This window comes from Narcine bancroftii, chromosome 3, assembly GCF_036971445.1.
Source record: "Narcine bancroftii isolate sNarBan1 chromosome 3, sNarBan1.hap1, whole genome shotgun sequence".
Classification (NCBI taxonomy): Eukaryota; Metazoa; Chordata; class Chondrichthyes; order Torpediniformes; family Narcinidae; genus Narcine; species Narcine bancroftii.
The window spans coordinates 66,903,618-66,927,039 of record NC_091471.1 but is presented as its reverse complement, the minus strand read 5'-3'; the positions used below and the strand labels follow the sequence as shown (position 1 = coordinate 66,927,039).

Below are 23,422 nucleotides of genomic sequence, written 5' to 3'. Positions count from 1 at the left end.
AAAATGCCCAACATTCTAAACTGTCTTCCAGACAATGACTTATGCTCTGGGCCTTCTTCCACGGAATCTTTAGATCATTTTCTGCGCGAGCCCAGTCCATCTCCCACTCTCTCAGCAGTCCACCTTCACCTTGGCTCTTAAAGGCAAATTGTCACTTATTAACAGAAAACCACACAACACATAGGTCAATACATAACACAGAACTCTGTAACACTTCAGACAACATTGCCCTCATATCACTGAAATGGCCTTTATCTTTGTTTAAGATGTTAGTTTCAGGCTCAATTTTCTCTTCCTCAAATAGAATTTGAAATTCTGCCATCATATGATCACTTTTCTTTCTAGTGGGGTCATTATCCTGCCTTTGGGATGAGAACACTAATTAATGAAGTATCTTCAAGCTGAAATTTTGAAATAATAACTCTGTTCATTTTCCCACTGATGCAACCTGTCCTGAGGATATCCAACATTTTCTTTTAATTTTAGATTTCCTACATCTTTAATTGTTTTGATTTTCATTAATTAATCTTGTGTCATTACATGATTCTAGATCCAACAGAAATATGAAAGATCTTTTTATCCTCTTTAATTAATGGCCTTAGATGATGAGAAAGTAGTCATTATTGTCCCTTTGTTTAATTATTTAGCTGCCTATCCCAGGAACACAGTATCAGGGGATGGCATTTTTACATAACAGCATAATTGTTTCACATGAAAATCTTAAATCATCCAACATTATCTCAAAATCCCCCAATACAGCTTATGAACTTGTCCTTGTGCTACCCAATTTATGCAGAGGGTCCAGTAAATGTATTTGAGCAGTCAAGCCACACCAGAATTAAAGAATCATAGAAAATGTGTTACAGATTGCATTAATTTTCCCTACATTACCAGTTTATAAAGGACTACCTAACCTTTGTATGTTACCAGCCCTTAAAGCATGCATGTTGTATGTATACATGGGATTTAAATGTAATGAGTGTTTCTGCCTCTACCACCCTTTGAACTAGTGAGCCTATGTACTGATGCGTGAAAGGATTTATTTTCTTAATGTCCAATAAATAGTTTTCAATACATATTGGAACTCCTTGTTGATTCTTCCAATATATGGAATTCCATATATTTTGAAAGATGATAAGCAGAGAATGTGCATTTGGATGACAAGAGCATGCACTGCAAGCACGTAGAAATGTAGAGTTGATATTGGATGGAAAGCACTGACTCGCAAGTGGTGATGAGCTGTGGTGCAGAAAGCCAGCACAAAATACAAGAAGACTGTACTACAGCTTTTAATTAGCTTAAACTCTGTGCACACCAGTCTTAATACCTTTGCAGGCTCCACATCTGCCTGGTTGTCCTCTGCTGACCTAATGTGTCTGACTGATCCTGGGAGGGGCCAGCTCAAGTCTATATATGGCCGGTGATTGACAGCCAGCCAAGTGGGGCCAGCCTCCTAGGTTGCCTACCTGCAGGTCCAGTAGGCTGGTAGGAGTACGGCCAATGTCGTTGTTGTATCACCACACAAACTATGTGCACACACACACAATGTTTTTGATGAAAAATCTAATACCAGTGATGGTGATCCTGAACAAGGATTATCATGAAAGCTCATCAAGTTCATCTGTGACTCCATACCCACCAATATATTTTGCTATTAACTGCTCTCTGAGGTTGCCCAACAGGTGCTAATTAGGATAGATAATAAATGCAGGACTTACCAATGTTCACATCTTTGCTGAGGGATATAACCCATCTAACATGGATGTAAAAGATCCAAAGGAGTAGAGATATTTCTTGTAGGTGTGAAGCATAATCTAAGAAATCAGAGTTGGAGTAGGCCTTGTGGCCCCTTGATCCTCCTTTATTACTCTGTGAGATCATGGCTGATTGGCTTCTGGCTCAACTCCACTCCATCTCCAATATTCCTCTGCTTTTCTTTGGCCCTGCTCTGCAGGTTAAAGCATGCCTGTTTTCTGACATCCTAGTTTCAAGTTATTGACTTGCCACAGCAATGTTTACTGTTTTAATCTGGATCACTGACTTCACCTCTACGTTATCACACACTCATTATAAGTGTCCTAGCCAATATTTAACAATTAGAAAGATAAAGCAGAATGGTTGATCATTATTCTATTGCTGTTTTTATGCACAGTTGACTGCAACAGTGATAACACATCAAATATACCTCATGAGCTCCCAACCTTTTCAGAGCATTCTGAAGGTTTGACACAGATACAAGCTTTTTTTGTGTATCTATTGCTATGGTTTTATGAATGAATCAAAATTATGATGTGGTATTGTGTTGGTACCTATCTAGTCCCTGGAATAGATGTAGCTTTGGGAATTGATCATGTGATAGCAGACAATTAGTACCAAAGCAGTTTCTCCATGCATATCTGTTATAAATGGAGTCCTGCATATAATTTAGTACATTTCCCCTTCTGTTATGTATATATCATTCTTCCTTGGTAATGAGGTTAAAGAGCAGAGTCCTCAGCATGCATGGCTCAGGTTGTGCAACTGTATCATTGCAGCAGCTGTATTCTTGTTTATATTGTTTATGCCAATTGTCCAAAATCAGTTGGAAGAGTGGGCCAGCCCTGTAGATATAAACTTGGAATGGATTCACTTAAGGAAAATGCTACCATTCTGTACACTGGATGCTCAACACTACACTGCTATGAGTTCCTGTTCTTCACTTTGGTACTAATTGATCTGCATCCCTGAGTGGGCCACAGTCAAAGTCCTTTTCAGTATTCCTGCCAAAGTGGTTAACTGTAAATTCCATAGAAAGGGCCCAGTTTAAATGTCTGGTTTTTTTTCTTGAGCAACTGTGGATGCTTCAGAAAAGATTGTAATAGAGAACAATCTTATCATTTTGATTAGCTGGAGTGTGGTCAAACTCCATCAAGTCATTATGCTGCAAATAGGAAACCTGACTTTGGGCCTTCTGAATTCCCAAGACCTAAATGCTAGTGAAGATCTGAAGTTTGTGTCTATTGTGGGATTCAGGGATATGAATATTTGGCCGACTGCTGTCAACATTGTACTATGGCTGTTAAGCAAAGTCATGGTGCAAAGAGAAAAAGCTTGAAATTGTGCAGTCAGACATTTTGTAACAAACCAATTTAATACTTTATTACAAGAAATTCTATTCTATATTTTTGCAAAGCCACAAAACCAGTTTAATAACTGGGTATTTTTTCCCTTGATACAAGGGGAAAAATTATGGTGTGAGAGGATTTACTTCCCCTTTTGAAGCATTTCTGCAATTTACTGATACCCGAAATTCTAATGCTAACTCAAAATCAGTCAAAAATGTACTTTTTTTTTCTGAGACAATTGCTTAATTGAGGAAAGTATTCACAAACAACCGAATGTTTACTAACGTAATCACTTTGTTCGACAGGGGATGGCATTTTTACATAACAGCATAATTGTGTCACATGGAAATCTTAAATCATCCAATTGTGTCGTTGACAGTCGTTTTGTACTAAAAATCACAGATTATGGTTTGGCGAGCTTTCGTTCATCGTGTAATAATGAAGATTCGTATGCATCCTATGCAAGTAAGTCGAAGACAGGATAAGTTTTGTAATGGAATCACCAATTATATTTCAACATTTTCAGCCATCTGAAATTTGGAAAACTATTAATGGAAAAATGAGTTAGTGAAATGACTTGTGACTTGGTTGTGTGAGATTTAAGATGGCATTTGACCAAATGTGGTATCAAGGTGTCATGGTAACAGTGAAATAATTGCACAGCAAAGAGTATATACTCCAGTCATTGGAATCATGCTTCACACAAAGGCAAGTAGTGTTGGTTGCCAGAGTTCACTATCCCAGTTTGCAACCTCATCGGAAGGGTTCATCAGGACAATGTACTTGCCCACCTATCTTCAGTTGCTTCATCAATGATCTTCTTTCAATGACATCTTCATCAATGACATGAAGTCAGAAATGGGAATGTTTGCTGATTAATGTTCAGTTCTATTTACAACCTCGCATGAATGAATCAATTCATGGCAGCATGCAACAAGAATTAAGGCATCAGATGATAAGTGGAACAATAATCCACTCTCGCCATTCCATGGCATTAGCACGGCTGTGTGCTCCCTCATCAACATCCCAGGGGTTCACCACTGACCAGAACTCATCCCAACCAGCCAAAGAAATGTCATGGCCTGAAAAGCCATTCAGACGTAGGATTTCCTGTGCAAACAAAAGGATACTAGAGGAATTCAGTGGGTCAGGCAGCATACTTGTGCAGAAATGGTCAGTCCACATTTAGGGTTGGAACCCTTTGCCAAGATTGATTCACCTTAATAAATGGTCCCATCCAAAATATTGACTGACCAATTCTGCCCAGGTATGATTCCTGACCCACTGAGTTCCTCCAGTATCTAATTATTTTCCCTTGATTCCATAATATGCAGTTTTTCTCTTTTCACTGGATATCCTGTGATAAATAATTGCCTCCTGGTGCCAGAGAGCCTTTGCACCATCTATGAAACACAACTCAGGAGTGCTGTGGAATGTTCTCCACCCCTGAATGAGGTCATTCCAATAGTTCTCAAAAAGCTCTGCACTATCCAAACCAAAGCAGTCCACTTGATTGGGACCCCATCCACTGCTCTAAATGTCCATTTTGTACTCCACTTGCATTCAGTGATTATAATGTGTGCCAACCACAAATGTAATGCAGTTACTCATCCAGACTGCTGCAACATCAACTCCTGAACCTGTGACATCTATCAGTAAGAAGGGCAAGAACAGCAGCAACAGGGGCAGACCTCATGGGCATTAGGTTCAGTTCCTGGGCTATTCTGTTCACTTTTCCCTGCTTATTTGAAAATTTTGGAAATGATATTTCCATATGATGGAATTTTAAATGAGGGAACTGATTGATTTTATTAACTGAGTATCATATACATTGTTATATGAATTTTGGAGAGTATGATGACTATTTGCACTTAATGCTGCTTCTTTGCAACAGAGAAACTTTGGACAGCTCCAGAATTAATCAGATGGGGAAGAGCACCACCTCAAGGCACCCAGAAAGGAGATGTATACAGCTTTGGTATTATACTTCAAGAAATTGCCTTAAGAAATGGTCCATTTTACATAGAAGGAATGGATCTCAGTCCAAAAGGTATGTTTTGCTACCAAAATTGTCATAAAATTCAATTTGTGACTCATGATCCTCCTAAAGTCATTATGGTTTCATGTGTGGTTTGTGAATGCAATGTACAAATGGCAAAAATTCAACATTTATTAAGCTGATTCTATTTGGAACAGAACCAGTAGAGAAGAAACCAAGAAACCTGACTGCTTCACAGGGAAGGGCGCCCATAAACATTGAGCAAGGCTCTAAGGGGGCCACAGACAAAGAAAGGTTGTGACTGGCTGATCTAGAAGGCATGTCAGGAATGTGCTGGCATACCTTCCACTTGCCTGAATTAGAAAACCTCGGACAATAATCAAGAAGATCAAGAGTATCTTCTCTTCAACTTTTATACAGTAGAGAGGTTACACCCACTGCTGGAGAGGCAGCGATTATTAGGAAAAGCAGAAGAGTGGTGATGGCACAGGAGGTCGCTATGACCAAAGAAAATATGATAGTTACCTGGCTAGGTACTGGAGCCAGGACAGTGACAACATCAGGAAGGGGCTGCGGATGAATCTGATTTGCCCTTTATGTTAAAATGCTAGAAACCCCATTTGTCAATTACCTGGCGATTGCTTTTAGCATATTTTCTGTGAATTTTACATTTAAATTTGCACTGGAGAGAGGTGACTTTTTGTGATTCCTGAACAGCAGGCAAAACTGAGGTCTTCATTGTATCTTGGTGCATATGAAAATAAACTAATTGGATGCAAGTGCTTCACCTGGAAGGGCTTTTTGGGGCCAAAAAATGGTGTTGAGTGAGGCAGTGTGGGTGCAAGTGTAGCATTTCTGATGGTCAAAGGGGTAAGTAATGAGGAGACAGTTAGTGGGAAGGAATAAGTGAATGATGGAGTCAGGGAGGGAGCAATCCCTGCAAAACATGACCACAGGAGGAGAGGGGAAGATGTGTCTGGTGGTGGGATCCTGCTGTAAGTGGCAGAAATAGCGGAGGTTGGTGGGGTGCTACCTGAGGACAAGGGGAATCCTGCCCTTTTTGTGTCTAGGGGCAGAGGGAATCAGTGCAGATATGCGAGAAATAGAGGAGATGCAATTTGAAGGTAATAGAGGGAAAGCACATTTTTTTTGAAGAAGGAGTACAACTTGGTTGTTCTGGAATGGATAACCTCATCCTGCGAGCAGATGGAATGGAGAATGAGGAATTGAGAGAAAGGAATAGAATCCTTACAGGTGATTGGGTGTGAAGGGGGTGTAGTTGAAGTAAATGTGGGAGTTGGTGTGTTTGTAGAACTGTCTGTAGAAGTTAGCTCCCAAGATGGAGACAGAGAGATTGTGAAAGAGGAGAATTTTGCCAGAGATGGACCAAGTGAATTTGAGGCCAGGGTGAACATTAGCAGCAAAGTGGATAAAATTGATGAGTTCATCCCTTCCCACTAATTCCCAGTTGGTATCTACCACTGTGACTGCAGAAAATGCAAGATTTGCTCCCACACACCCTCCCTCACAAATTTTTGGGGTTCTAAGCAGTCCTTCCAAATGAAGCAACATTTCACTTATGAATCTACAGGGGTAATCTGCTACATCCGGTGCTCCCATTGTGGTTTCCTCTACATCAGAGACATGAGACACAGACTGGAAGATCATTTCATTGAGCACCTTTGCTCTGTCCGCTGCAATAATGAGGGCCTCCCAGTGCCCAACTATTTCAATTCCACACCCTGTTCCCATGTCAACACCTCATGCACTGCCTAACTAAGGCCAGCTGCAAATTGGAGATCAACACCTACTATTCCATCTGAGCACTCTCCAACCAGATGGCATTAACTTTGACCTCCAGTTTCTGTTAGGTCCCTAGCCTACCTCTCTCTCTTTACCTATCCCTCTGCCTCCTTTCCTCCAGCTCCCCATCCCCTTCTCTCTCCATTCAGAGAGCTATGCCTCCCCCTCTATTACCTCTGCTTTTTACTCCAACCCTCCTATCCATATCCAACTATGACCTATGTGCTGCTCCCTCTTCCTCTGCTTATTTTATTCAAGCGCCTGCCTGCTTTCTGCTCTTACCTTGATGAAGGGCTCAGGCCCAGAATATTGGTTATATTACCTGCTTCCTTTAGATCAGTGGTTTTCAGCCTTTTTCATTCTACTCACATACCACCTTAAGTAATCCCTCTGCTATAGGTGCTCTGTGATTAGTAAGGGATTACTTAAACTGGTATGTGAGTGAAAAAAAAGTTTGAAAACTACTGGTTTAGATGAGGTTTAGATGTTTAACCTGCTAAGTTTCTCCAGCACTATTGTGTATGGTACTACAATCACAGCATCTGCTGACTTTCTTATTTAACCACACTAAGGCATTAGTAATACCACATCAGGAGTACTTTATGTTCCCTTAGTCTCCATAATTATGAGGGATGTTAAAGCATCGAATAGCCAGATTGAGCAGTTTAGACAGGTACATTGATTACACCCACAAGCATACCTCCTCAATTTCTCATACTTCTGACCCTCCCCCACCTCCCCCAAACAGAACAAAGAGTGCCCCCCTCATCCTCACTTTCCACTGCACTAGCATCCACATGTGACACATTATCTCTGACACTTCTGCCAACTTTAGTGCCATCCTAGTGCCAGCTACATCTTCTGTTCTCCACTGCTATCTACTCTTTGCAAGGATAAGTCTCACTACTCCTTTCTTCCATTGCCAGTCACCCATTCATCCTCTTAGGCACTTCCTGCTGTAAAAATAAAAATTTTGTGCAACATTAATTTTTTGTGTTATTGTATAACAAGAGAAGCAATCTTGAATCTTGAAGTGCAGAGTGCAAAATGTGTCCCTACATCTCCCCCCTCACCTCCAACCAGAGCCGCAAAAAGACATTCCAGATGAGGCAAAGCTTTTCATGCACATTGCCCAACCTAAACTACTGCATGTGGTATACACAGTGTGGCCTTCAGTGACAACAAACACAGATTGGGTGATTGCTTTGCCAATTACCTGTGCTCTGTGTGTGCTTCTGCTAGCCAACCATTTCATTGAACCAAACCATTCTCACAAGATGTCTGTTCTTGGCCTCATCCATTGTCAGAGTGAGGCTAAGAACAGACATGTTGTGAAAAGTGAGGAACAGTATATCATATTCTTCTTGGCCAGCCTTAAACCAAATGGCATGAACATTGATTTTTCCAATTTAACTAACCCTCTTCCCTTGGGGAAAAAAAAGATTCCACCTCTCTCTAACTTCTCTCTCCACCTCCCTCCACCCCATCTGCCACTTCTCAATGGTCTCTCCTTTTACCTGTCTCTTCACTTCTCTCACCTATCCTCTCACCTCTGGGCTCCTCCCCTGCCTCATTCCCCTTTTATATCTATAATTTCACCCCATTCTCTCAAGTTTTGATAAAGGGCTCAAACCTTAAACATTAAGTGAACATTTCTACCCATGGCTGCTGTATAATCTGCTGAGTTCCTTCAACGATACTTTGCTGCTCAAGATTCCAGCATCTGCAATAGTTGTGTTTCCCTTTTGTATCTGCTTAGTTCAGAAGCATGAAAGGTGATTTGATCAGAATAGATAAGATTCTGAGGGGTTTTGGCAGGATGTGCAGAGAGTGCTTTCTCTCTGAGAAATATAGAAGTGGGGGGGCAGTGGGGGGGGTGGTCACTGTTTAAAATGGGGAATTGTCTTTTTAGGACAGGGAGCTGAGATTATTTTTTTTTCTCTCTCAGGGGTCATGAGTGTTTGGAACTCTCTTCTGTGAAGGGTAGTTAATTAGAGTACATGTACCTAACTTTACCTTAAAAAAATTATAAAAACAGAGATTAATAGCTCACTGCAGATAGAAGAGTTTACATTCAAATCTGCCATTAGTTCGTCGAATGATGAAGCAAGCTGAAGAGGCTGTGCGCAACTCCTGTTCCTCAGTATCATGTTAGGTTGTGATTCGCTTCATGAGTATTCAACATTCAAAGCTCTACTATCTAATCTGAGATTATTTAAGAAAAGCAAGCATGGATTTAAGGATGAATCACAATGAACCAATTTGACATGAGTGTTTTGATGAGGCAACAAACCGATAGAATTAATAAAAGTAATACTATCAATAAAGTTGATATGGAGTTTGAGAAGGCTTTTGATAAAATAATCAGTGGAATTGGAGTGAATGGCATAGGAGGGATATTGACAGCATTGTTGACTAAATAACTGACAACAGAGGTTTGTGGCGAATGGTTGCGTTTTTGGATGACAGGCAGGTGAGTAGTGCTGTTTCAAGGTGAGTAGTCCCTTTATGTTTGATGTATATTAATGACCTGGACTTGGAGATACAAGCAACAATTTCATAAATATTGGCAGTATTATGCACTGCAGAAAGGGCAGTGAGACCTCAGACTTGGCACAAAATTATTGCCTGGCAGTAATGCTGCTGAGACTTCAACTGCATACTGAAGACATCTCAAAGCACTGGAAAAATAACACCAATGCTGTCTTGGAAAATTAATTATTTTCCAGATTAATTGAAAGGAAAAGAAAATGAACATCAATGTTCTCCACTAGGCCAATATCTCGAGAAATGAGGCCCGAGCTGATCCTGCGGGCATGCCAAACACCAGTCTCCCAATACAGACGTTTTATTCTGATATTATTGTGGGATGAGATTTTCAGACAGACTGAGAAAAAGTTTTGGGGTTATAGTCAAAACATTGTTGAAGATGTATAACATCATCATTGACTCTTGGGAAACATTCTGGCCAGAATGATTCAAAGTGCAAGGGAGTATTGATAATGATATGAGAACTTTGAGGAGATGCATGCAGTGGTGGAAAGAGGGGGCCAATCTTACAAGCTGAACACCAGCCTATCCCGTCAGTCACCTTTTATCCCATCGATAGAATGTGGTTTCCATATTGGCCTTATTTTCATGTCAAAGACCTCAAATCCAGAGCAGAAACAAATTATCCTTAATTCTCAAGGGGTTACCTTAGATAGCTAAATTATGGTAGGGAATAAACAATCTGATGGCATAATCTATTGCAAAATAGATGAAATTTAATTTGGAGACATGCAAGTAGATGCATTTTGGGAGGAGGAATGAGGAGAGGCAATATGGAATTTTCTATAAGAACGGAAGGAGTGGAAGGTTTGTGTATACAGGTGTATAAAGTGTCAGAGGTGACAGTAAAGGCATGTCCAAAATCTCAGTAGTACCCTCGAGCAATCCTATAAAAATATTTCCTTTATTGCACCAGTCCTGATGCAGGGTCTCAACTTGAAACATCAGCCATCTCTTTCCCTCCACAGATGTTGCCTGACCCTCAGAGTCCCTCCAATAGATGTTTTTTGCTCCAGATTCCACATCTGCAATCTCTCATGTCTTGATTCCAATTAATAACTAAATGTATAACAGACAAACCAACAAATGTTATGTAACATTAGACAAAATATCTGATTTACATTTTAGTGGGCAGTTTATTACATTTTTACTATCATGCAAGTTATAAACTCTGCTTTCTCAAAGTTCTGAGGATGAGCCTTGCTCAAAACTGCATGTTGTTTCACAACTGCTGATGTTTATCTTGTACATGGCTATACGGCAAATGTGCTATTGCAGTTTCATTGTCATTTTAAAATCTTTTCAGAAATTGTGCAGAAGGTCAAAAATGGACAGAAGCCATATTTTAGACCAACAATTGACATCAACTATCACAGTGAAGAGCTGGGCAACTTCATGGAGAGGTGCTGGGCTGAAGATGTTGCTGAAAGGCCTGATTTTAACCAAATTAAGATTTTGATCAGAAGATTCAATAAGTAAGTAAGAGTACACAGCCATTTAAATATTGCAAAAATTTCAAGCAATGCCTTGTTTTATTGTGATTAACGTAAGATTTATGAATAGAGGAAACCCGAAAAGAACAGTATAGATAAATGAAGTAAAACAAATTGTTTTTGCGTAACCTGTATAAGCTATAAGATGCATTAGGAAATGAGGAAGATAACTGAATTTATGAGTGTATCTAATCACACACCAAAGAGTCCAAATTGACTTTCAGGTAATATACTGTATGTCATATCATGGATCACTCAACCATCTTTTTTGATCCCAACACTTACAGTGAGGGAAGGAGCAGTATCCTAGACAATTTGCTATCAAGAATGGAACAATATGCTAATAATCTGGAGAAGCTTGTAGAAGAAAGAACACAAGCCTACCTCGAGGAGAAGAGAAAAGCAGAAAATCTGCTCTATCAAATTTTACCTCAGTAAGAGTAAACTTACGGTCGGAGTGTCATTGTCTAATTAAATCTTCAAAATCTGTCTGTGTATAAAATTAGGGTGTATAGGAAACTACAATTATTTACATTCCAAAAGTAGTGAGTTGTGGATATAAAAAAATAACGTTGCACTAAGTAGAGTGGATGAGTATTACATCACATTTGGCTTGCCCTGAGTTATTTCTGTTTGATAAATATAGATATAGTGTGCCTATTTATGTGAAACTGGAATTATGCAATCAAAGTCTGTGGTCTGGGTGTTACGCTGCTGCTTACAATTGCTCTCTGGGAATGGAAACTCCACCCACTCTGTGTTAACATAGTACTTGCATTGGAAGATCAACTCTCTTTGTATAGGAGGCCACTTCATTTCAGTGATTATTTAGAACTAGGTAAATTCTGAACATAATTTCTCATTATTCTAGCTGCAGCAAGAGTAGATGACATTAATTTAACATTTAAATCTGTTAGGTGCTAAAGGCTCTGAATGTGGCTACTATCAGGACACAAGGCAAACTCATTGATATAAACCAAACCTTTGAGACCTCCACAAGATAGCCACAGGAAGCATGTCTTCTCTGACAGATGTACAATCTGAAAATGAGGATTTCACCATTTTGGAGTGAAATGGAGAACAATAACAGTGGGTATTTTGTTACTTAATTTGGGGTTCACAGAATTGTTGGCAAGGCCAACATTAATTTGCCTATCAGTAATTCCCGCTGAGGTGTAATGAGAGGTTACCTTGAATTTTTTCGTGAAGGTTGTGTTACAGTACAAGTGGGTGGGAGTTCCTGAACTTAGACCCAGTAAAGATGTTTCAAAGTTAGGATGGCATTCAACATGGTGTTCCTATACACCTGCTGTTTTTGTCCACCTGCATGATAGAGGGTGCAGCTTTACCAGTGTCATCTGTCAGAGTAGCCTGGTTGAGGATCTGCACACTCTGTGGCCACTATGCTCCAACAATGAAAGGAATGAATGTTTAGTGAATGGTGAGTAAGCTTTGGGATGTAAGCAAGTGGGTTACTCAGTCTAGGAGACATAATTTCTCCTCCATCAGGATTGATCATCAGCTACTAATGAGGTTACTGCTGGTTGATTAGTATTTGGAGCATTATTCCCTTCTTTGGTAGAATCAACTTACAAAATCTTGACATGTGAAAGCTGATGAAATTTTATAGACAACAAGGCTTCTGTGGAAATTTCTCTTAGAATGCATAGCTGATAGAATAACCAGAAGGCATGCACACCTAAACCTGCTAGACCTGAAAAGAGAATGGGAAAGGGATTTTCAGTGGTGTTCATAAGTACTCAAATTATTTGAGCAATAATGATCTGACTTGCACCTCTGCAAAGAATCTGTTTGTTCCTCAGTTAACACAATTGATAACATGCTGATTAGAAGCTGCTGAAGGAACTCAGTGGGTCAAGTAACATCAGTAGGAGAAAAAGAATGGTCAACATTTTGGCTCAAATAAGGGCCATTCTTTTTCTTTCACTGATTGCTTCTTGACCATTTGATTCTCCCTGCAGATTTTAATTAGCTTTGCATTTCAGGATCTGCTCTTTGCTGACACATGACAATATGATTCCTTGGACAAGCCAGGGTCACAATGAATCCACAAAAGTCATGGAGTGGGATATCGTCTTGCTGAAACAATGCTGCTTCTGTCTGTGTTGCTCTAAATGAGACCTGCAATACTCAAATAAATGCAGAGATTTGTCACAGTCTATTCACATTGCATCCCCATGAATGATGATATCATGCAACTCTTGCCACGCCGTGGAGGGTGTGACTGAGAAATAGGAGCAGGAGGAGAGGTGGACAAAGTGAATATGAGAATTGCTTCTCTCTGTCTAGGCTGATCATTTAACTCACTTAAATGATCATCCCATTTCTCCATGTTCAAACATCTTGACCTTTCTCTATCAGACACCATCAAAGTGCTGCTTTGTCACAATGCAAAATCAATGAAATTTTTAAAAAAATTCAGATCAACTGTATGAAAATCCATCAAAATGTAATGAATTATCTTTGTGCTTCCCAAGAGTGCCTTTTTTCAATATCTTACTGGTTGAGACATTGGACTCTTTCCCCTGCAGTTCTGACACTTTTTGCACCCATGTAATTGCTCAGACTTGATTGGTCAAGGGGCCATGCTCTTGGATGTAGTGCTAACACATGACACAGATCCCCTGTAGAGAAAGCCATACTGTCTTGAATTCTTGATTCTATAAATTGTCGCGCCAAAGCCCACAAAAAGTCTGCTGCAAGTGTAAATAACAGTGAGTGCTGTTCATTCACTGCTGACCACAAAATCCAAGCTAATAAACTTCAATATGATTTGTGTAACTACAACATGATGTTGATGCTAAGTTTATTAAACAGGTTTTCATGAATATTCCGGCTTGGATTTTCCACTTTACCAGTGCCAGCATATGGTGAGAGTGCAAATCAGTAAATTATGGATCCTAGCCGTATTCCGGCTGGAGGGACTCCAGTTTATAAATAGTTTATAAATAGTGTGATGTGTTTTCACAGAATCATAGAAACCATCAAACAGCAAATAACATTTGATCAAACGAGTCCACACTGGCACCAATGCATCACTTGAACTTCCTCCCATCTGTCTGAAGTTTCTAATTAAATCATCTACACAATTTTTCTCCACCATTGTTTTATTCCAAGTCAGATAATTCCATATAAGCAAAATGTTCCTGCTTTTTAGTGGCACATTTTTCAGAGAAAACATTTTCGGTGTTTGCTCCATAAAGACATCCCTTATTCTTAATTACCTCAATGTGTTCTTGAAGCAACATTTATTTTTCTGGATTCGCTCCAATTATTTACATTTTTTAAATGGTAACCAGAACTGCACAGAACTCTCTAAATGTGGACTCATCAAGATAAATTTAATATGTTCTTTATTTTCATTCACTTTGTGCAAGGTTAGAGCTCTCCGTTACAGGTAGCAAAGTTCATCTTACTGATTGGCAGTTCAAACATGCCAATAAATATGCTACCTAATCGGCGAACATGCTCTTCATCTGATTTCTTGGCAAGCTCTTTGAAACTTCCCTACTATGCCTCTGCTTGGCTAACCTGGTGCAAATCGAGCAGGCCCATTCTGTATCAATGGAAAAGGAAAACCAAAAATAACATTGTTAATTTATTTTTATTCTTCATCCAGTTTACTTTATAATTGATTTAATAGACTTGTTTGATATGCAATCAATTGTTTTAAAATGCATTCTAGTTTTTATAATAGCTTTAACATCAATTTAATTTAAAAATTAGAGTTTTCACTTCCTCAGAGAGATAGACAAGAGATTTCAGAGGATGGGAAAAAAAGCAAATTACCAGAGAAAGTGATCGCTCAATCTGAAATGTCAACCATCCCTTTGCCCCCACAATTGCTGCTTGACCCATTGCGGTCCTCTAGCAGTTTTTCTTTGCTTTGTTTTCTAAGAGTTGGAATCATTAAGAATGTTTGAACTTCCCATCTCAATCCCCATTCCTATGAAAGAGCAAACTCCAAAGGCAGGCAGCTGGCAGTTTGATTCATCTTTTCCACTTTGTCTGAGTCTTCATGAATGTTTGGTTTTGATTTCAAGGCCACGAACTAATTAGTAGGTAACCATTCTGAAAGCTACCTTTACTACCAATTGCTATTTCTCTAATGCTCTGTGACCACAATTAATCATTAATTGTTCATAACAGTATTTCTGTAATCCTTCTCTATAACTTCCTTTAAAAATGCCTGCGTGGAGAATTGCTATTGGCAGGAATTAAAGATTGCCATATAAATATCTAACAGATTTCCAAAAATTTGCTTAGCTGAGCAACAAAATCCAGAACAATGGTAGGATAATGGCTGAGAGATTTATTATAATTTAAATACAAATTCAGTTTTGTGGAACCATTGAACAGAAGGAGGCAATTCAAGCTATAATTTCTGATAACTCATTGAACATTTTTATTTGTGTTTAGAGGATCCAGTTTCAGAACATTTTACATTGTTCTGTGATTTTCTCAAATACATATTCTGTAATCCTTACAATGTTTAAAACTAATAATAAACAACAACACGGTATGCATGATGGGCCAATTGGAAGTAGCTAACAGTATTTATCAGGTTGTCTAACAAAATGGAGTTGACATGCAACTAGTGACAACATTATGTGCCCAGAGTAAAAATTCCCACATAAAGGGCCAAAGCTAAAATAAATTTTATTTTGCAAAGCAAAAACCTTGGAAAGCAGAAAAACTCACACAAAATGTCATTTATTTGGAGGTCTGAATCCATTAAGGAAGATACCAGTCAGCAGAAAGTACAGAAATGTTGTAACAAGTCCCTAAAGTAATTGGATCAGCCATTAATTTTTGGATAAGTAGGACATCAATAGATTTGATGCATTCTACTGGGTAGTTATTGGTGTACCGTGTTGATGTTTGCAAGGTAGCACAATTGACTTGGTTTCATTTGGGGAATTTTATGTTTCAATCTACTTATGAAAATGTTCTCGATTCTGGAGTCTCTAATAATCTCTGTGGCTTTACCTGCCTCCACTGTTGAACTGGGAGCTGAAGCTGCAAGTGTTGAGCAGAGACTTCCACCTTGTAGCTGCCACATTCTACCGCTGTCCTTGCCTCTGCTGCTTTGCAGGCTGTACCTTCTGGCTCCAAGCTGTGGTTTCCTCTGGTTTGATTGTGCACCATGCAGCATTTATAGTGAATCTCTCAGCAACATCTTGGTGTGCACTACAGCACACTATCTGAATGCAGGTAACAAAACCTTACACGGAGACCCATGGTGTTTTGCACTGCTATCCTAGTATTTTGGATGGTTCTCATTATACTGTATCTGTTCTCACCCTTTGTAGCTAGACAGTGCTTAGGTGTGAGGATCCATTGAAGTGGAGGAGAGTCCTTGTTCCTCAGAATCAATCCACCAGAATCTATGCCTCAGGCAGCGTGAGCCACATTGAATTTCTGACAGTATTGATTTTGGATGATACAGTAATGTACCCTTTAGAGCTGAAGTCAATGAATAGGGTTCAGTGCTGAACTCCAGTGCTGTCTCTGTGGAGTTTATGGGTTCTGCTTGTGAATTTCTTCCTGTTATTCCAATTTCCTTCCACTCCAGTGATATACCGGTTGGTGGGATAAATGACCCACGTGTGGGCGAGTGCTAGATTCTGTGATGAATCGATAGGAGTGTTTGGGATATACATTGAATTAGTGAAAATAAGTGCCAGATGCTCAGCACAGTGGGCCAGGGGGTTGGTTTCTGCATGATTTTATGAATAAATCAAGTGCTTCCTTGACCCTGGCAGTCCCATTTCTATAACCTGAACATTCGTAACACAAGTGTGGCATCCAGTGAATGAGTGCCCCAGCAGCTTAATGCTGGAATGAACATCTCTGTTAGCTGTAGCATGTTTTTGGAAATTGTTTCAGTGGGCTTTGGTTAGATTTGAAGCCTCCTGCTCAAGTCCCCTTATCTTAGTGAACAGCCAAAGAAGAAAAAATGTAGCAAAGAAGTGCTGGAGAAAGTCAGTAGAACATGCTCCATCAAGAGGAAGTAAAGGCTAACATGTATCTAAATGTATATCAAAATATTGGTTGCTCTTATTTCCTTTAGATGCTCTGTGACTTGCTGAATTTCTTCAGCTCTTTTATATATTGCACTACAATATCAGCATCTGCATACTTTCCTGTTTAACTCTAAAATAGCACATTATGTTCCTAATTTTATTGACAATTGTATGGTTGAGGCCAAGTGTGTATGACAGCAAGGGTAGATATAGATGATATATTGAGTAAAAGTCATTTGGAATCCTGCTGAAGCTGGGATAAAGTCAGAAATATTAACATACATAGATTTTTAAAAATTGACATTCATAACCCAATTAAGTGAAAAGCCTTATTCTATGAAGTACTCATGACCTGTTATTAAACACTGTTATTCTTTGTTGCAGCTCAGTAGCAGAACAACTGAAATGGGGTGAAACAGTCCAGGCAGAGGCCTTTGACAGTGTCACAATTTATTTCAGCGATATTGTTGGATTTACTTCCATGTCTGCAGAAAGCACTCCACTGCAGGTAGTGTAAAAGGGTATTAAAGGTTACGGAGAGAAGGCGGGGACGGGGTACTGAACTTTAAGATCAGCCATGATCTCGTTGAATGGCGGAGCAGGCTTGAAGGGTCGAATGACCTACTCCTGCTCCTATCTTCTATGTTTATATGTATTGAAACCTTCCATATCAGTAGTAGGCATAATATTACATTTCAATTTCAGTGAATGTCATAGCTTTCTGGAAAGATTGTAAAGGACAAATTCAATCCCAATCTGATTGCCTGCAGAAAAGACTTGCCCACTGCTTAGAGCTGATATCAGATACCAATAAATTGTATATACTGTTTATTTCAGTGAATAGTCAAGTTGTAAAACCCTCAAAAATCACTCAAAAAATGGGGGTCAACTTATACACCAGTATACATTTGAGACCTTAAATTCAGCAAAAAAAAACAGATTGATGTTGATTCGACGTATAAGTCGACGATGGAAGCATCTCCCCAATGTCAGTGCCGCCCCTCCCCAACTCTTCCCCACCGCTGGGCACTGCCATAACTGCTCCTACCTTTGACTCTGACTCCTACCTGATAGGCCAAGGTTCCTGCTCCTGCCGGGAGAATGATGTCGCTATTCCAGCTCTGTGGGCCGTCGCCGCTGCTGCCTGGTAAGCCAAAGTTTCTGCTTCTGCCAGGAGCACGATGTCGCCTCTCCAGCCCCATTGGCCTTTGCTGCCCCTGCCCAATAGGTCGAGGTTATTTTTTTACTTACTTAATTTATAGCTTTGTTACTTGCGATTGGGGTGTTTTAAAAAAATTTGGGTTGTTCTTGGGAGTTTTGGACAGCCCAAAAAATGGGGGTCGACTTATATGCCAGAATAAAAAAAGGTGGGGGGGAGTTGTCCTATCCGCTGGTTGACTTCTACGCTTTCACCTTGGGAAATAACCAATGAATAGTCTGTGATAAAATAATCAGTATTCAAAATAGTGAAAATTCTAAATATATGTTTAACAGTCACCTGAGCAATGCCCACATTACAATCTACAAATGACTCAATATTCATGAATTACTAGGTTAGAAAAATGACTGACTGAATTTGCAAAATAATGCCAATAAAAAAATACTAAATCCGAGGTGGAAATAGACCAGAGACCATATTGAAAAAAAGTATTAAAAAAGTCTGCGAGTACAACACAGGTACCGGATGCAGCCAGAAGGTTATTTACATATAATTATGAAGTCATTCGAGTTAAAGAGTTAGATGTACAGCACAGTAACAGACCCTTCCAGCCCATGAGGCCATGCCGCCCAATTGACCTGCAGCCCTGATGCATTTTGAAAGTTGGGAGGAAACTGGAACTCCCGGAGGATACCCACGCAGACATGGTGAGAACATATAAACTCCTTACAGACAGTGCTGGATTCGAACAGCTTGCACTGTAATTCCATTGCCCTATCCAGTACATTAACTGTGGTGCCCTGATGAGAACTCCCAACAAATAAATAGAATGAAAAAAAGGCAAGATCAACTGCTTTAGACCACATTTAACTGAATATGCCAACCAGGTGCCCTGGTGAAATTGCAATGATAACCTTGGATAAACCTTTCCATTTCCAAAAAGCACATGTAGCACCCAAAGAAGGTGGTGATCAGTGTAGTTGTTGGAGTTCAATCATCTCTGTCCAAATGTATCACTGAAGGAATTCATCAGAGTAGTGGCCCAGGTCCAATTTTTTTCAGCTGCTTTGCTAACCTCCCCTCATTTGGATGGTGAGAATTGCGGAGGGATGCTGTTATTTGCCTAGTTCTCAGCTCCGTTTACAACTCTGCAGAGAGAGAATGAATTCGAACATGCCATCAGTCTGCAAGATGTAGACAATATTCAGCAACCTGTCTGTAATTGGCAAGTGACTTCCATATCATATGGTTAATACACAAAAGTGCTGTACAACCCCAGCAGGCCAAGATATACAACCAATGTTTTGGGATTGTGCCCTTTGTCAAGGTATCTTTAGCTCATATGGATGTTGTGGGACCTGCTGTGTTTCTCCAGCACTTTTGTGTGTGTTAACCTCAATCACAGCAATCACAGACTTTCTTGTTTCATTTCATATCACATGGTTTTGTGTGTTGGGGTCAGTTAGTAAGGCCAATGATGCAGCCACAACCTCTTCCATAGATGGGGTTAAGATATAGCTGATCATGGAAGGGTAGTGGGAAATTTGAGAGGTGGTGTTCTCCACCCTCTTGTCACACAAAGCTCTCTGTGATCTCAAACCCATCTTTGATACTCCTTTACCACTTTGTGCAGTCATGGCCCCATAGGTTCCTGGGAAATAGAGGGAAAGTTGTATTTCTTCATGGAAACTTTGAGCACATCTTTGAATCATTTTCTTTGTCTACCTGGCAATCTCCTTGTGACAGAGTTTGAAATAAGGTGTGGCCTCCGTTGGTCAAGGTTGACTATGGATACTGCACCACTGGTCGTCATTGGTTTGCTGATCAGCATCAACTGTGGCTATTGAGGCCGATCCTGGAATGGCAGGCTCTGCCACAGTTGCTGCATGTGTACGGCATTATTGAATGGTTGTCTGCTGTCCACTGTGCTTTCCTCTTCTCAAACTGACTGAAGATCACTCTTTCGCCTTGCTCTAGGTGATGATGAAGAGTACCTTGCCATTTGTTGCGGTCATCTGCTGTATCCCCCCAACACTTTGTGTTGATTTTTAAGGCTTTCATGTTGTGCTTGCAGAGGTTCTTGAAGCGAAGCTGGGGTCTACCAAAGTTCCTCTTGCCTATGGTTAGTTCTCCATAGAGGATGTCCTTTGGCATTCTACCATCCTTCATACTATGGACATTGTTTGCAACTAAAAATAGTTAGGCCTTCAGTGTTAGGAAGAGCTGGGAGAGGTTGATCCTCTTTGCAGTCGATTTAGAGTATGTTGCAGATCTGGTTGTATTTTTGCAATGGCTTGAGTTGCCTGATGTAGGTGGTCCAGTTCTCAAAAGCACATCGGAGGGCAGGAGAACCTGCCTGGAGGACCATGAATTTTGTTCCTAGTCTGAGATCTTGATTCTCACTTCTTTATTCTCTGGCAAATGTTTTACTGATTCATAATTCACTGAGGTGTGCCTCCCTAGATATGAGAAGTGGCCGTGTTTCCCAGCATCTCAGTTTGACTCTTATTATTGGAGGGTGGTATGGTGCACAGGAACAGTTTGTTCTAAGACTTTGGTCTTGAAGATTTTGAGTATTAAGCCCACTCTCTCGTATGCTTCAGTGAATGAACTGATGTCTTGAATCTCGGCCATGGAATTACACAAGTGTCACCTGGATACTGCAGCTTGACTTCTGATGGTTGGTTCATCAGATTACATTCTCTCAGTCTTCAGCTGCATTATCACCAGATATTCTCCAATCAGCTTCATGGTTAAAGCTTCCTTTTATTGTATGATATACTAAAACTTTTGTCAGCTATAAGGCAAACACAATCACCATTTGAATTGTCTAGTTCATCTAATAAGAGAAAAAGAAGCAAGAGGGAGTCTCTTCAGAGACAATGATTGTCAAACAATTCACTTCCAAGGCTCCCTGCAGCCTTATAGACTCCTGTTTAAGCCATTGACGGCACAAGCTCCAGGCCCAAATCTCCAATTCAATCAGGAAGCCTTCAGCGCCAAAGGCCCTTCTTGCCTTCAGCACCCTCTTGAATTTCAGTCCGAAACCTGATTTCTATGAGCCAGTCTCTAGCATCCTGCAGCTTGCATGAGTTCATGAGCAACAAGTAGCCAACATCCCACAAGCTGTGTTGGTCCTTCAACCATTGAGCCTCTTGTTAGTCCACTGCCATGGTCATCTTTGTGTTGGATTGGCTCCCAAGATTCTCCTTCTCAACAGGGGAAATTTCCTGTTTATGGTGCCAAGCATTGGTCCAGTCTCACCCAGAGTCCGCAACCCCTTGTGGAATGCTTCCCAGCACAATCACTGCCAACTTGGGCACAGGATATTAACAAAAGCCTGTCGGCTCCTTTAAAGGCCATTTAAAGCCTGTATGACATCATCGGTATCAGAAATTGAGCATAAAAATTACCATTCAAGCCATTTCAGAAGGACTATTGTGGTAAACATCCCAGAGGAAGTGCTTGAACGTAAAACAGCGACTGCCTGTTGCTTTTCATGGATATGGTGTGACCTACTGAGTTCCTCCAGAAGCTCAGAGGAATGATGGCAGAATTATTTCTCAATGCTTCCAGGCGTAAACATTTAAGCAGCATTTAAGTTCCAAACCCAACTGAAAATAGACACCATGAGTGAATGGTCTTCATATTCATATAGTTTATGAATACTGAAGACTATTTCAGAATCCATTGGTGTTGGTTGTATTTCGAGAGTAAAAGCTGAATTTCAAAAGGAGAGAACAATGAATAATTATCAGTAGCATATTAATTCACATTAATGAAAGTAACTGGCAATTTGAATTTATTTTTATAATACATATTTAGCTTATTTGTTCCTAAATTGTTTCAAAAATGACCTTTTGAAATGTTGGTTTTATTCTGGCAGGTTGTAACCTTACTGAATGACCTTTACACCTGTTTTGATGCTATTATTGACAACTTTGATGTCTATAAGGTATGTAAATCAAATCGTTAGAAATGTTTAATGATATTCTGTGCAAAAGTTGGCAGCTATAATCACAATGAAAAGGCAGAATGGCTCCTGATTTCTGGAAATCTCCAGATGAGCATGGAAATCCCAAAATTGTTGTTGGGGCTTCGCTCTTCCACACTCTTCATGGTATTCCATCCTTCTCTGTTATTAACTAAATCAAATTGAATGATGAAAGTTGCAGATGTCAATGACCTAGTTTTGGTCTAAATACTTGAAAATGCTATAATTTCTTGTGTGAGTTTGTGCACAGAGTCACAATTTCTGCTCAGCAAATTATTTTGTTCCAAAATATAATGCAATTATTCCACAGTCTTCAAACTGTGATGAATTTCAATGTAATACATTAAAATCAAGGTTTTCTTATGATACAGCAACTTCAATCTTTCTGAATATTCCAAGCTTCATTATAGATGCTCCAAAATATTATCTAAAAATTAAGACCTCTTCCCTCTGGTATTCAGATTTTTTTTTAAATGTCTTTAAAATTGCTTGGCTATCAAAGTTGAAATGTATTGTCTGAGTACATGATACCGCATACAAATGTGATTAAGACACAATAGTGCTAGGATCTCATTAAGCCCATGCTTCACAGTAACCAGCAGTGGAAGGAGTGAGTCCACTTCTCAGTGATCACAAGATCCCTCCGGAAAACATTGCTGAAAGCCAGCTATCAACACCGTGTCCTCTGTGCTGACATTATCGTGGACACAAACATCATGGAGGGCAGGTGCTGTTCATGCATGCTTCCTTTGTTCAGCAGTAAGCAAAGGACACCAGTTAATACCTCAGGATTTATTTTTGATTATACATTAATTTGTTTCGTATGCTTTAATTTTGATGATATATGGCTGCTGTCAAAGATATTGTATTATGCCAATAACCCATACAACTTGTATCTTTGCCTTCATTTTGTGCTCAGTTGGAATAACCACAATATTTCATGACTAAATACAAATATATTGCATGTATTTTTTTTAAAGTCTTCAAAAAGAATTGGGTAAACTGATGCCACTTCAATTGATATAGTAATATTTTGTCAAGCATAAACCTATTTGCTGAATATTTATAAAAGGTTATGAGTTAAATTACCTGTATTGCCTTGTAGTCATCTGACTAAACTGAATTATACAGCACAGGGGGAGGACAAGCAATCTAACGACCCCTTGCCAGTTCTTTGAAGGAACATAAAGTTAGTCCCACCGCTATTCTTTGCTATTAGCCCCTAAGGCAGTGGTTCCCAACCTTTTACTTTCCACTCACATACCACTTTAAG

General features: G+C 39.7%; 1 protein-coding gene and 1 long non-coding RNA gene across 6 annotated transcripts in view; one reads left to right on the top strand and one right to left on the bottom strand.

Moving 5' to 3' along the window:
* The window catches only part of npr2 (natriuretic peptide receptor 2), a 170,363-nt gene that overhangs the window by 123,832 nt on the left and 23,109 nt on the right, over window positions 1–23,422 (top strand). For both annotated transcript variants that reach the window (XR_011353438.1, XM_069924222.1), the window contains exons 14-19: window positions 3,410–3,569; window positions 4,999–5,154; window positions 10,763–10,931; window positions 11,237–11,383; window positions 17,381–17,504; window positions 22,042–22,110. Coding sequence is in view for 1 of the 2 variants with exons in the window: in XM_069924222.1 (XP_069780323.1) it covers window positions 3,410–3,569; window positions 4,999–5,154; window positions 10,763–10,931; window positions 11,237–11,383; window positions 17,381–17,504; window positions 22,042–22,110 (825 nt within the window). In the remaining variant the exon portion in view is untranslated. The remainder of the gene's footprint in view (window positions 1–3,409; window positions 3,570–4,998; window positions 5,155–10,762; window positions 10,932–11,236; window positions 11,384–17,380; window positions 17,505–22,041; window positions 22,111–23,422) is intronic.
* LOC138757230 (uncharacterized) overlaps window positions 14,307–23,422 on the bottom strand; it is a 60,425-nt gene continuing 51,309 nt past the window's right edge. For 3 of the 4 annotated variants that reach the window (XR_011353439.1, XR_011353441.1, XR_011353442.1), the window contains 2 exons: window positions 18,064–19,303; window positions 14,307–14,526 (listed from right to left, as the gene is read on the bottom strand). This is a non-coding gene — a long non-coding RNA (uncharacterized lncRNA). The remainder of the gene's footprint in view (window positions 14,527–18,063; window positions 19,304–23,422) is intronic. The other variant, XR_011353440.1, reaches the window with a different exon arrangement.